General features: G+C 40.6%; 1 protein-coding gene across 1 annotated transcript; it reads left to right on the forward strand.

Moving 5' to 3' along the window:
* Positions 1-3,086: 3,086 nt before the first annotated feature.
* lygl1 (lysozyme g-like 1) lies at positions 3,087-12,972 on the forward strand. Its single transcript, XM_031798287.1, has 8 exons — positions 3,087-3,326; positions 3,450-3,584; positions 3,726-3,922; positions 11,492-11,612; positions 11,736-11,870; positions 12,012-12,208; positions 12,419-12,557; positions 12,677-12,972. The coding sequence occupies exons 1-8, from the start codon at positions 3,323-3,325 to the stop codon at positions 12,808-12,810; spliced, it is 1,062 nt and encodes a 353-aa protein (XP_031654147.1). The 5' UTR covers positions 3,087-3,322; the 3' UTR covers positions 12,811-12,972.
* Positions 12,973-14,009: the final 1,037 nt, after the last annotated feature.

Consider the following 14,009-nt stretch of genomic DNA (forward strand, 5'->3'; position numbering starts at 1 on the left):
GGACTCACAAAGGTACTTGTGTCGCATGACACACTATATTCTATGCTTGACAGGCTGTGAAAATAGCAAGTGATCAGTGAATTAAATTATTTTTGGAGGTCGATAAATCATTGCAATCACATTGCTGGACATGTTATGACACCCATCTTTGCTCCTTTTGGTAGGTCACGGCATCCATTCATGAGCAGGGGATCAGTCTGGCAACCAACTGTGCACTTTGTCTAACAGAAAAGCAGGGTCAAAGTTTGTCCTCATCCCTCAATTATAAAGATACACGTAGCGTATTTTTCCACACGTAGCGTATTTTTCCACACGTAGCGTTGAAAAATAGTCTGTCCTCAGTTGCAACACTCACTACCGAGTTCAAAACTGCCTCTGGAAGCCAAGTCAGCACAATAACTATTTGCCGGGAGCTTCATGAAATGGGTTTCCATGGCCGAGCAGTCGCACACAAGCCTAAGATCACCATGCGCAATGCTAAGCGTCGGCTGGAGCGGTGTAAAGCTTGCCGCCATTGGACTCTGGAGCAGTGGGAATGGACAAATCTGTGTTTGGCGGATGTCAGGAGAACGCTACCTGCCCGAATGCATAGTGCCAACTGTACATTTTGGCGGAGGAGGAATAATGGTCTTGGGTTGTTTTTCATGGTTCGGGCTAGGCCCCTTAGTTCCAGTGAAGGGAAGTCTTAATGCTACATTAAAGTAGGGTACAAAACATTAGGAACACCTGCGCTTTCCATGACAGATAGACCAGATTAATTCAGGAAAAAGCTATGATCCCTTATTGATTGTCACTTGTTAAATCCACTTCAATCAGTGTAGCTGAAGGGGATGAAACAGGTTAAATAAGTATTTTTAAGCCTTGAGACAATTGAGACTTGGATTGTGTATGTACTGTATGCCATTCAGAGGGTGAATGACCAAAACAAAAGATTGAAATGCCTTTGAATGTGGAATGGTAGTAGGTGACAGGCGCACCGGTTTGTGTCAAGAATTGCAACACTGCTGGGTTTTTCACGCTCAACACTGCTGGGTTTTTCACACTCAACAGTTTTCTGTGTGTATGAAGAACACACGGAAAACTGTGAACACATAGAAAACTATGTTTATTGAATATAGGATGAAAAATATTATTTTAGTTTCAATGTGGAATTCAACGCAATTTCAACATATACACAGTTCTGATGATTATGTTGAAATTAGATTGATGGAACAACCTGTTAGTCATGTTTAAAAAATGTATTTAAGTTTAAGTTTTTCGCTAATTTCAATGTTTACAACGTTGGTTGAAATGAGATGAAAACTGTACTGGTTGATGGCTTTTTTCAAATCCATCGTATTTTCCACGTTGATTCAACATCACAATACACTGACAAATTAAATTGAAGTAATTTGGAAAGGCACACAACTGTCTTTCTAAGGTCCCACAGTTGACAGTGCATGTCAGAAGAAAAACCAAGTCATGAGGTTAAAGGAATTGTCCATAGAGCTCTGAGACAGTGTCAAGGCACAGATCTGGGGAAGGGTACCAACAAATGTATGCAGCATTAAAAGTCCCAGAGAACACAGTGGAGAAGTTGTAAACCACTAAGCCTCTTCCTAGAGCTGGCCGCCTTGTCAAACTGAGCAATCGGGGGAGAAAGGCTTTGGTCAGGGAGGTGACCAAGAACCCAATGGTCAGCAAAGTACAGAGAGAACCTTGATAAAAACCTGCTCCAGAGCCCTCAGGGCCTCAGACTGGGGCGAAGGTTCACCTCCCAACAGGACCACGACCGTAAGCACACAGCCAAGACAATGCAGGAGTGGCTTCAGGACAAGCCTCTGAATATCCTTGAGTGGCCCAGTGAGAGCCCTGGACTTGAACCCGATCGAACATCTCTAGAGAGACCTGAAAATAGCTGAGCAGCTAAAAAATAGTTGTTGCTTTGTCATTATGGTTTATTTTGTGTAGATTTATGAGGGGAAAACATATTTAATCCTTTTTTAGAATAAGGCTGTAATGTAAGAAAATGTAGAAAAAGTGAAGGGGTCTGAATACTTCCGAATGCACTAAGAACTCAGTGTCACACACATCTACAACTCATCCATTGTGTTTGCTTCTCCTATTTATGTCAAATGCAGTTGGCTCCCCTCCATCCATTTCCCGGCAGCAACCTCACAACCAATGTTCCCTCTAATTTTCTTCAGCACTGAGCAAATGTCAGGTCTGCTGAGTGCAAACTTGAACGTTGTGAAAATTCTGTACCCGCTTTAAAATACAGTTTTAACTGTGGCCAAGTAGACTACTGTAGCTATTTGATCATAATGTAGTCCTACAGTGCCAGTGTGGCCTACCGCTAAAAAAAAAGTATAGAAAATGCATTCCATAACATTCTAACATGGAAATAGCTGCTCTATCATTCAGCCTACAGCAGCAGCCAATGTGTGGTGTTCAATATAGGCCTACATTCCATGACATGTTTGAAAAAAACTTGCAGGCCTTGACATGAACCTGTTTATCCACTTGTCCTTCAGACAAGGAGGTGACTGAAAAGTTATTGTGTTGTTTGATGCAAGAAAATACTTTACAAATGAAAATGCATTATTATCCTCATACCATTATTAGAGAATCAGACAAATGATGGTGTCCTCTGACTATTGGCTACTTAGCTTATTCAAGCCTGTGTCAAAACACAACACTGCCCCTTTAAAAAAAAGCTCTTTACCCGACTTGCTTTTCTAAGATGTCTACAAATGTATACATTTTGTACTTTTGTATGAAGCAATCACTCCTCTTTTGCTGACTACAAATTATCTTTAACTGGGCTAATAACTCACTAACCAGCAAAGGATATGAACAAAATGTGCACACCTGGCTACATGCAGCTCTTGCTATGATCTCAAAACAAGCGCATCTACTCACAACCTCATCTCTAAACACAGTCCAGTTCAAAGTAAATGACACAGATCCATATAAGTCTACTGCAGTTCTGATTGGTTATAGTTATGTTGCACTGGTCTGTGTAGAGTATGGGCTGAGTCGTGCGCAATATAATCATACTGTATTCCGATGTCTTCTGCCTACAACAACATCTCTTGCATAGTTCGTTTTGTTTCGGGAATGTTGCATTGAAAGTGGATAATACTGCATTGATTCGATCACAATTGCCACAGTAAAGGGAAACAGGGAAAACTCAATCTCGTGCTTCTTTTTCTCAGGGAGCTGATATTTCTTCTGCACTTTCCGCGTCAGTCCCCACATTGCTCAACCACAACTGTCACGTGCAATAGATCAGTCTGAGGAACTTTCATTTACAGGAAATCACCAAGCGATAGACATCAACATGGGTGAGCTCTGTTCAACTGTATGATCATTTGTAATCATAAAACTATATTTATTTCACATAGATTATTTTAGAAGGGCACCAGCTAAAGTAACCTATGGTATCTGTATTTGTCTAATTCGGGTAGGAGTTGGAGTTGGAGTTGGAATTGGTGGATTCATTACATTCTTGACTTTAGCCTCTTGTTTTGGAGATATTACAAAGGTTGACACCAGTGGGGCCTCAGAGATAACCGCTAGACAAGACAAGCTAACTGTCCAAGGTATGTGATTGACCGGTATTCAGAACCTTCCAATAATCAATAATAATACATCCATCGACTCTATATAATTTTATAGGAAAGAAATTACATGCAAAGTTAATATTTTATATTTATTTTACTATCAATCCTAATCCTCTAAAGGGGTGGATGCCTCTCATAAACTGGCTGAGCATGACCTGGTGAGGATGAACAAGTACAAGAAGCTCATCACCAGGGTGGGGCAGAAGCATGGCCTGGACCCAGCTATCATCGCTGGCATCATCTCCAGAGAGTCCCGGGCTGGGGCAGTGCTGGACCATGGCTGGGGAGATCATGGAAATGGATTTGGGCTCATGCAGGTTGGTTGGCAGTTAGTTGGCACAAGATTTGTGTACATGTATCGTTGATTGTGTGTGAGAAAGAGGAAGCAGAACTTACCAAGGGGATTTCTGTTGTCCAACTGGACTGGAGTGTAAATCCATTACACTGATACAAAAAGGGGAAAAATAAAATTACCCTGCCAACTAAACCTGCACATGAAAAAACCCACCACCTCTTTGACCCTATCCGATCCTACTCCAGGGAGGACGGGACACTACCACTCAACATACCCTGTAACTCTTCTGAAGTGAAATCTCATATACCCAAGTACTTCTCTGCAGCTGGCACCACAGCATGTATTTTCTGTGATTTTACATTTCATTTCTGCAGTACAGTTGATAACCATTGCTATTAATGCTAAGAGCCAACCTTACTGAAGTGTATATCATTTGTTGGCCTATCCCTCTGTACTAGCACAGATTTACTACTCACATGGATCCTCACCCTTGACCCATCATGCTCTACTTTCTTCACTGCCTCAGCATACGACACCTTCGGTAGACCATCATCGTACTTCTCTAACACCCTTCTTGAAAATTGACCACGTCTCCCTTTCTACCTAATTTCTGCCATCCTCACACCCACATCCCAGCCTTGATCAACCATGAACTCCCAGTCAGTCAGTCAGTCCTACAAATATCAGCAGTTTTGCAAAATGAAAAAAAGGGGGGGGGGAATAGGGAAAAAAATACAAACCAATATCAATGTACACCTTTAGTCAGATTAAAATGTCTACTTAGGCTCTGTGGTAAGTTGGTGGTTGAAGATATCCCTCTAGTGGTGTGGGGGCTGTGCTTTGGCAAAGTGGGTGGGGTTATATCCTTCCTGTTTGGCCCTGTCCGGGGGTGTCGTCGGATGGGGCCTCAGTGTCTCCTGACCCCTCCTGTCTCAGCCTCCAGTATTTATGCTGCAGTAGTTTATGTGTCGGGGGGCTAGGGTCAGTTTGTTATATCTGGAGTACTTCTCCTGTCCTATTCGGTGTCCTGTGTGAATTTAAGTGTGTTCTCTCTTTCTTTCTCTCTCTCGGAGGACCTGAGCCCTAGGACCATGCCTCAGGACTACCTGACATGATGACTCCTTGCTGTCCCCAGTCCACCTGGCCGTGCTGCTGCTCCAGTTTCAACTGTTCTGCCTTATTATTATTGGACCATGCTGATCATTTATGAACATTTTAACATCTTGGCCATGTTCTGTTATAATCTCCACCCGGCACAGCCAGAAGAGGACTGGCCACCCCACATAGCCTGGTTCCTCTCTAGATTTCTTCCTAGGTTTTGGTAATTCTAGGGAGTTTTTCCTAGCCACCGTGCTTCTACACCTGCATTGCTTGCTGTTTGGGGTTTTAGGCTGGGTTTCTGTACAGCACTTTGAGATATCAGCTGATGTACGAAGGGCCATATAAATACATTTGATTTGATTTTGATTTGATTTAGAGGGAAGAACATCTTTAGAAAGTATTCCAAAATTATCTATCCAGATTTCGGCCATCGGATAGGATTAAATTATATTATATTTCTATACATTTAATCCTATCCAAAAGCCAAAATACGGATAGCTAACATTTGAAAAACTGGGCCCAGGAGATCCAAAAACCTTTCGGCCGCATTCCCAAATATATATCAATTTCCTTTGATTTCTTGTTCGTTTGCCTGAAATATTTCAAATTGCAATATGAATAGGCTGGAGTGGAGTGCTCTCAGGAGAATAATGATCCACAAGACCACGCAGTCAGCACATCTCAGCATCAGGAGAAGCTCATATTCCAATAGCATCTGTTAACACCGATACATCCTACCAAAATACAACCTATGACTGGCCTGCTAATGTGCCTTGCTGGACCTTGTAAACTAACTGATCCAAATATTTTCCTAATCAAACATGCATTCAAAACACGGCAGTTTTGAGTGATTATTTAAATAGTTGTTTGGAAGAAAATATAGTTCTTTATTTATTGTTTAATTATTCAAGATTCCATTTGTTATTTAATTTCAGAATAAAATGCTTGATTGTTCTTAAAGGCATGAATGACTCGTAATGACATGAATGAATGATTGATTATATTGAAGTAGGCTAAGTTACATTAGGGGATAAAACAGAATGCGCTTTCACAACTCAATGGTGGATAGCTTATATTTAAATAAGGCTACTAAGCGAATCAAGAGCAAAATAATGCACTTGATTTAGGCTACATTATTGCATGCTAAATGTTTGTCAGTGACAGATGAGCAAACAAAATATATTAGCTACCACTGCCAAGGATCAATTAAGGTCATTTCCATGTAAAACAACCTGCTCTCAGAGCATTTCGTATTATTCTGTACGTAAACCCAAGAAATTCCATTTAGTATGATATGTATTAATCTGTGGTTGTCCGTTACCCATTTTGTATGATATGTTACGAATTACAATTCGCATATGTTACGAATTACAATTCGTATTATATGTTACGCATTTGCAAAATAGTTTTACTGTAATATAACAAAATGTGGAAAAGGTCAAAGGGTGTGAATACTTTCAGAAGGTACTGTATTCATATTCTTATACACAGTACAGTTCAATTAAATATTTAGAAAGATGAGAGGTACTGTGATGCAATATATTTTTTTTAAAGCTAAACTCGCTTTTTGCCTGGGTAACCTATGATGGCAGAGCATTCCACGATGACATGGCTCTACAATACCTTCAGAAAGTATTCACAACCCTTGACTTTTCCTACATTTTGTTGTGCTAAAGCCTGGATTAAAAATGTATTAAATTGACCTTTTTGTCACTGTTATACACACAATACACGCTGTATCACATCCAGCTGTGATTGGGAGTTCCATAGGGTGACGCACAATTGGCCCAGCATCTTGGGTTTGGCCGGAGTAGGCCGTCATTGTAAATAATAATTTGTTCTTAACTGACTGGCCTAGTTAAATAAAATTTAAATAAAATAAAAATAATAATTCAAACAAACCCCATAATGTCAGAGTGGAATTATGTTTTATTTCTTTGACAAATAATTTAAAATGAAACGTTGAAATGTCTTGAGACAATAAGTATTCAAACCCTTTGTTATGGCAAGCCTAAATAAGTTCAGGAGTAAAAATGTGCTTAATAAGTCACATAATAAGTGGCATGGACTCTATCTGTGTGCAATAATATTGTTTAATTTAAAAAAAAATATGACTACCTCATCTCTGTATCCCACACATACAGTACAATTATCTGTAAGGTGGGAGTGGATTTCAAACACAGATACAACTACAAAGACCAGGGAGGTTTTCCAATGCTTTCAAAAGAAGGTCACCTGTTGGTGTTTGGGTAAAAAAATATACACAAAAAAAACATATTTTTTTTATCTCGGCAAATCAGTTAAGAACAAATTCTTACTTACAATGACAGCCTACCGGGGAACAGTGGGTTAACTGCCTTGTTCAGGAGAAGAATAACAGATTCTTACCTTGGGGATTTGATCCAGCAACCTTTTGTTTACTGGCCCAACACTCTAACCACTAGCCTACCTGCCGCCCCAAATATTGAATATCCCTTTGAGCATGGTGAAGTTATTAATTACACTTTGGATGGTGTATCAATACACCCAGTCACTACAAAGATACAGGTGTCCTTCCTAACTCAGTTGCCGGAGAGGAAGGAACAAACTCAGGGATTTTACCATGAGGGAAATAGTGATTTCAAACAGAGTTTAATGGCTGTGATATGAGAAAACTGAGGATGGATCAACAACATTGTAGTTACTCCACAATACAAACCTAATTGACAGTGAAAAGAAGGAAGCCTGTTTGCCAAAAAAATTGCCTTTGGCCTTTTTGTCTTGAATAAAAAGGGGTATGTTTGGGGCAAATCCAATCCAATACATTACTGAGATCCACTCTGCATATTTGCAAGCATGGCAGTTAGGGATAGGTGATATCTAACACACAAACATATACTATGTTGAAGTTTGAACAGGTCAGACTTAACCTGAGTCCTTTGAAGGGTATAGCAGCGTAGATAAGCTCCTGGCCGCTCATTAAAGATACTGGTCGGTTGGTCGGACGGACAGGCGGGTGGGCGGACGGTGGTATGTGACAGAGTGATATAATAGACAGCCAAGTGGTAATATGCATTTTGTTCGAAAGAAAGGACAAAGTTTTTTGTTAATGCACTTCACAACCGAAATTACTCTGAAAGTTGTATCTGCTTGGTTGGGGAATTAGCTTATTAGTTTATCAAACCGGTTATTTTTTAATACAACTTTTCACATTTCATAACACGCATTACCCGTCGTTGTTGATGAAGCTGTCTGTGTCACCAGGGCAGTAACTCGGTCACTATCAGAGAACTCATGATAGCGTGAGGACTCACAAAGGTACTTGTGTCGCATGACACACTATATTCTATGCTTGACAGGCTGTGAAAATAGCAAGTGATCAGTGAATTAAATTATTTTTGGAGGTCGATAAATCATTGCAATCACATTGCTGGACATGTTATGACACCCATCTTTGCTCCTTTTGGTAGGTCACGGCATCCATTCATGAGCAGGGGATCAGTCTGGCAACCAACTGTGCACTTTGTCTAACAGAAAAGCAGGGTCAAAGTTTGTCCTCATCCCTCAATTATAAAGATACACGTAGCGTATTTTTCCACACGTAGCGTATTTTTCCACACGTAGCGTTGAAAAATAGTCTGTCCTCAGTTGCAACACTCACTACCGAGTTCAAAACTGCCTCTGGAAGCCAAGTCAGCACAATAACTATTTGCCGGGAGCTTCATGAAATGGGTTTCCATGGCCGAGCAGTCGCACACAAGCCTAAGATCACCATGCGCAATGCTAAGCGTCGGCTGGAGCGGTGTAAAGCTTGCCGCCATTGGACTCTGGAGCAGTGGGAATGGACAAATCTGTGTTTGGCGGATGTCAGGAGAACGCTACCTGCCCGAATGCATAGTGCCAACTGTACATTTTGGCGGAGGAGGAATAATGGTCTTGGGTTGTTTTTCATGGTTCGGGCTAGGCCCCTTAGTTCCAGTGAAGGGAAGTCTTAATGCTACATTAAAGTAGGGTACAAAACATTAGGAACACCTGCGCTTTCCATGACAGATAGACCAGATTAATTCAGGAAAAAGCTATGATCCCTTATTGATTGTCACTTGTTAAATCCACTTCAATCAGTGTAGCTGAAGGGGATGAAACAGGTTAAATAAGTATTTTTAAGCCTTGAGACAATTGAGACTTGGATTGTGTATGTACTGTATGCCATTCAGAGGGTGAATGACCAAAACAAAAGATTGAAATGCCTTTGAATGTGGAATGGTAGTAGGTGACAGGCGCACCGGTTTGTGTCAAGAATTGCAACACTGCTGGGTTTTTCACGCTCAACACTGCTGGGTTTTTCACACTCAACAGTTTTCTGTGTGTATGAAGAACACACGGAAAACTGTGAACACATAGAAAACTATGTTTATTGAATATAGGATGAAAAATATTATTTTAGTTTCAATGTGGAATTCAACGCAATTTCAACATATACACAGTTCTGATGATTATGTTGAAATTAGATTGATGGAACAACCTGTTAGTCATGTTTAAAAAATGTATTTAAGTTTAAGTTTTTCGCTAATTTCAATGTTTACAACGTTGGTTGAAATGAGATGAAAACTGTACTGGTTGATGGCTTTTTTCAAATCCATCGTATTTTCCACGTTGATTCAACATCACAATACACTGACAAATTAAATTGAAGTAATTTGGAAAGGCACACAACTGTCTTTCTAAGGTCCCACAGTTGACAGTGCATGTCAGAAGAAAAACCAAGTCATGAGGTTAAAGGAATTGTCCATAGAGCTCTGAGACAGTGTCAAGGCACAGATCTGGGGAAGGGTACCAACAAATGTATGCAGCATTAAAAGTCCCAGAGAACACAGTGGAGAAGTTGTAAACCACTAAGCCTCTTCCTAGAGCTGGCCGCCTTGTCAAACTGAGCAATCGGGGGAGAAAGGCTTTGGTCAGGGAGGTGACCAAGAACCCAATGGTCAGCAAAGTACAGAGAGAACCTTGATAAAAACCTGCTCCAGAGCCCTCAGGGCCTCAGACTGGGGCGAAGGTTCACCTCCCAACAGGACCACGACCGTAAGCACACAGCCAAGACAATGCAGGAGTGGCTTCAGGACAAGCCTCTGAATATCCTTGAGTGGCCCAGTGAGAGCCCTGGACTTGAACCCGATCGAACATCTCTAGAGAGACCTGAAAATAGCTGAGCAGCTAAAAAATAGTTGTTGCTTTGTCATTATGGTTTATTTTGTGTAGATTTATGAGGGGAAAACATATTTAATCCTTTTTTAGAATAAGGCTGTAATGTAAGAAAATGTAGAAAAAGTGAAGGGGTCTGAATACTTCCGAATGCACTAAGAACTCAGTGTCACACACATCTACAACTCATCCATTGTGTTTGCTTCTCCTATTTATGTCAAATGCAGTTGGCTCCCCTCCATCCATTTCCCGGCAGCAACCTCACAACCAATGTTCCCTCTAATTTTCTTCAGCACTGAGCAAATGTCAGGTCTGCTGAGTGCAAACTTGAACGTTGTGAAAATTCTGTACCCGCTTTAAAATACAGTTTTAACTGTGGCCAAGTAGACTACTGTAGCTATTTGATCATAATGTAGTCCTACAGTGCCAGTGTGGCCTACCGCTAAAAAAAAAGTATAGAAAATGCATTCCATAACATTCTAACATGGAAATAGCTGCTCTATCATTCAGCCTACAGCAGCAGCCAATGTGTGGTGTTCAATATAGGCCTACATTCCATGACATGTTTGAAAAAAACTTGCAGGCCTTGACATGAACCTGTTTATCCACTTGTCCTTCAGACAAGGAGGTGACTGAAAAGTTATTGTGTTGTTTGATGCAAGAAAATACTTTACAAATGAAAATGCATTATTATCCTCATACCATTATTAGAGAATCAGACAAATGATGGTGTCCTCTGACTATTGGCTACTTAGCTTATTCAAGCCTGTGTCAAAACACAACACTGCCCCTTTAAAAAAAAGCTCTTTACCCGACTTGCTTTTCTAAGATGTCTACAAATGTATACATTTTGTACTTTTGTATGAAGCAATCACTCCTCTTTTGCTGACTACAAATTATCTTTAACTGGGCTAATAACTCACTAACCAGCAAAGGATATGAACAAAATGTGCACACCTGGCTACATGCAGCTCTTGCTATGATCTCAAAACAAGCGCATCTACTCACAACCTCATCTCTAAACACAGTCCAGTTCAAAGTAAATGACACAGATCCATATAAGTCTACTGCAGTTCTGATTGGTTATAGTTATGTTGCACTGGTCTGTGTAGAGTATGGGCTGAGTCGTGCGCAATATAATCATACTGTATTCCGATGTCTTCTGCCTACAACAACATCTCTTGCATAGTTCGTTTTGTTTCGGGAATGTTGCATTGAAAGTGGATAATACTGCATTGATTCGATCACAATTGCCACAGTAAAGGGAAACAGGGAAAACTCAATCTCGTGCTTCTTTTTCTCAGGGAGCTGATATTTCTTCTGCACTTTCCGCGTCAGTCCCCACATTGCTCAACCACAACTGTCACGTGCAATAGATCAGTCTGAGGAACTTTCATTTACAGGAAATCACCAAGCGATAGACATCAACATGGGTGAGCTCTGTTCAACTGTATGATCATTTGTAATCATAAAACTATATTTATTTCACATAGATTATTTTAGAAGGGCACCAGCTAAAGTAACCTATGGTATCTGTATTTGTCTAATTCGGGTAGGAGTTGGAGTTGGAGTTGGAATTGGTGGATTCATTACATTCTTGACTTTAGCCTCTTGTTTTGGAGATATTACAAAGGTTGACACCAGTGGGGCCTCAGAGATAACCGCTAGACAAGACAAGCTAACTGTCCAAGGTATGTGATTGACCGGTATTCAGAACCTTCCAATAATCAATAATAATACATCCATCGACTCTATATAATTTTATAGGAAAGAAATTACATGCAAAGTTAATATTTTATATTTATTTTACTATCAATCCTAATCCTCTAAAGGGGTGGATGCCTCTCATAAACTGGCTGAGCATGACCTGGTGAGGATGAACAAGTACAAGAAGCTCATCACCAGGGTGGGGCAGAAGCATGGCCTGGACCCAGCTATCATCGCTGGCATCATCTCCAGAGAGTCCCGGGCTGGGGCAGTGCTGGACCATGGCTGGGGAGATCATGGAAATGGATTTGGGCTCATGCAGGTTGGTTGGCAGTTAGTTGGCACAAGATTTGTGTACATGTATCGTTGATTGTGTGTGAGAAAGAGGAAGCAGAACTTACCAAGGGGATTTCTGTTGAAATCTGAGAAGTTTAATAGCATCTTCCCCTTCCTCTTTTAGATTGTACTATAGGCTATTTTTACAATGCAATAGAAGTGGTGTGATTTATTTCAAAAAAATATATTTTCATAGGTTGACAAGCGCTACCACAAGATAGTGGGGACATGGGACAGTGAGGAGCATATCAGTCAAGGCAGTGAGATTCTCAATGAGTTTATCCGAAGGATCCAGGCTAAATTCCCTGCGTGGCCCAAGGAGCACCAGCTGAAAGGTGCCGTATTGCTCACCCACCTTTAAACTCTGTAGTTTGATAGAAGCGAGGAGTTACATGTTTGTTATGTATGCAAATGCATGGATACCACGGCAAAAACATATTGTACATCTTTTCAGGGGGAATTTCAGCCTACAATGCTGGGGACAAAAATGTCCGCACCTATGAGCGAATGGACGTGGGCACCACTGGGGGTGACTATTCCAATGATGTTGTTGCCAGATCTCAATGGTTCAAAAGACAGGGTTATTGAAGACTCTCTTCATTATATACTCCAGTCTTTGATTCTACCTATGGTGAAAATATTCAGTACGTGTTTTGGAATAAATCAAAGCAGTAAAATGTCTTCTATTTTCTGAATAAATCAAAGCAGTGAAATACATTATATTTTCTAAATACATGAAATGAAATGTCATTGTGTGGTCACTGGTCAACATTATTGTTTATATTTTAAGCAAACATACTCTAATGCAGTGGTTCCCTAACTTTTTATAGTCCAGTACCCCTTCAAACATTCAACCTCCAGCTGTGTACCCCCTCTAGCACCAGGGTCAGCGCACTCTCAAATGTTTTTTTTTTGCCATCATTGTAAGCCTGCCACACACACACACTTATATGATACATTTATTAAACATAAGAATGAGAGTGTGAGTTTTTGGCACAACCCGGATCGTGGGAAGTGACAAAGAGCTCTTATAGGACCAGGCCACAAATAATAATATAATAATAATAATTTTAACCATCTTACATATAAACCCTTAATTATTCATCGAAAATGGTAAATAACTAACCACAGGTTAATGAGAAGGGTGTGCTTGAAAGGATGCATATAACTCTGCAATGTTGGGTTGTATTGGAGAGAGTCTCAGTCTTAAATCATTTTCCACACACAGTCTGCCTGTATTTCGTTTTCATGCTAGGGAGGGCCGAGAATCCACTCTCACATAGGTACGTGGTTGCAAAGGTCATCAGTGTCTTAACAGTGCGATTTGCCAAGGCAGGATACCCTGATAATCTGGCAGTGGCTTTTGATTAAATTCAATTTTCACAGAACCGCTTGTTGCAATTTCAAAGAGGCTCTCTTGTTCAGATATCGGTAAGTGGACTGGCGGCAGGGAAAGGGATAACGAATCCAGTTGTTTGTGTCAACCGTTTCGGGAAAGTACCGGCTTAATTGCGCACCCAACTCACTCAGGTGCTACGCTATATCACATTTGACACATTCCGTAAACTTTTTAATTTTTTTAATTTTTAATTTTACCTTTATTTTACTAGGCAAGTCAGTTAAGAACAAATTCTTATTTTCAATGACGGCCTAGGAACAGTGGGTTAACTGCCTGTTCAGGGGCAGAACAACAGATTTTGTACCTTGTCAGCTCGGGGATTTGAACTTGCAACCTTTCGGTTACTAGTCCAATGCTATAACCACTAGGCTACCCTGCCACCCCTGAG

This window comes from Oncorhynchus kisutch, linkage group LG19 (assembly GCF_002021735.2).
Source record: "Oncorhynchus kisutch isolate 150728-3 linkage group LG19, Okis_V2, whole genome shotgun sequence".
Taxonomy (NCBI): Eukaryota; Metazoa; Chordata; class Actinopteri; order Salmoniformes; family Salmonidae; genus Oncorhynchus; species Oncorhynchus kisutch.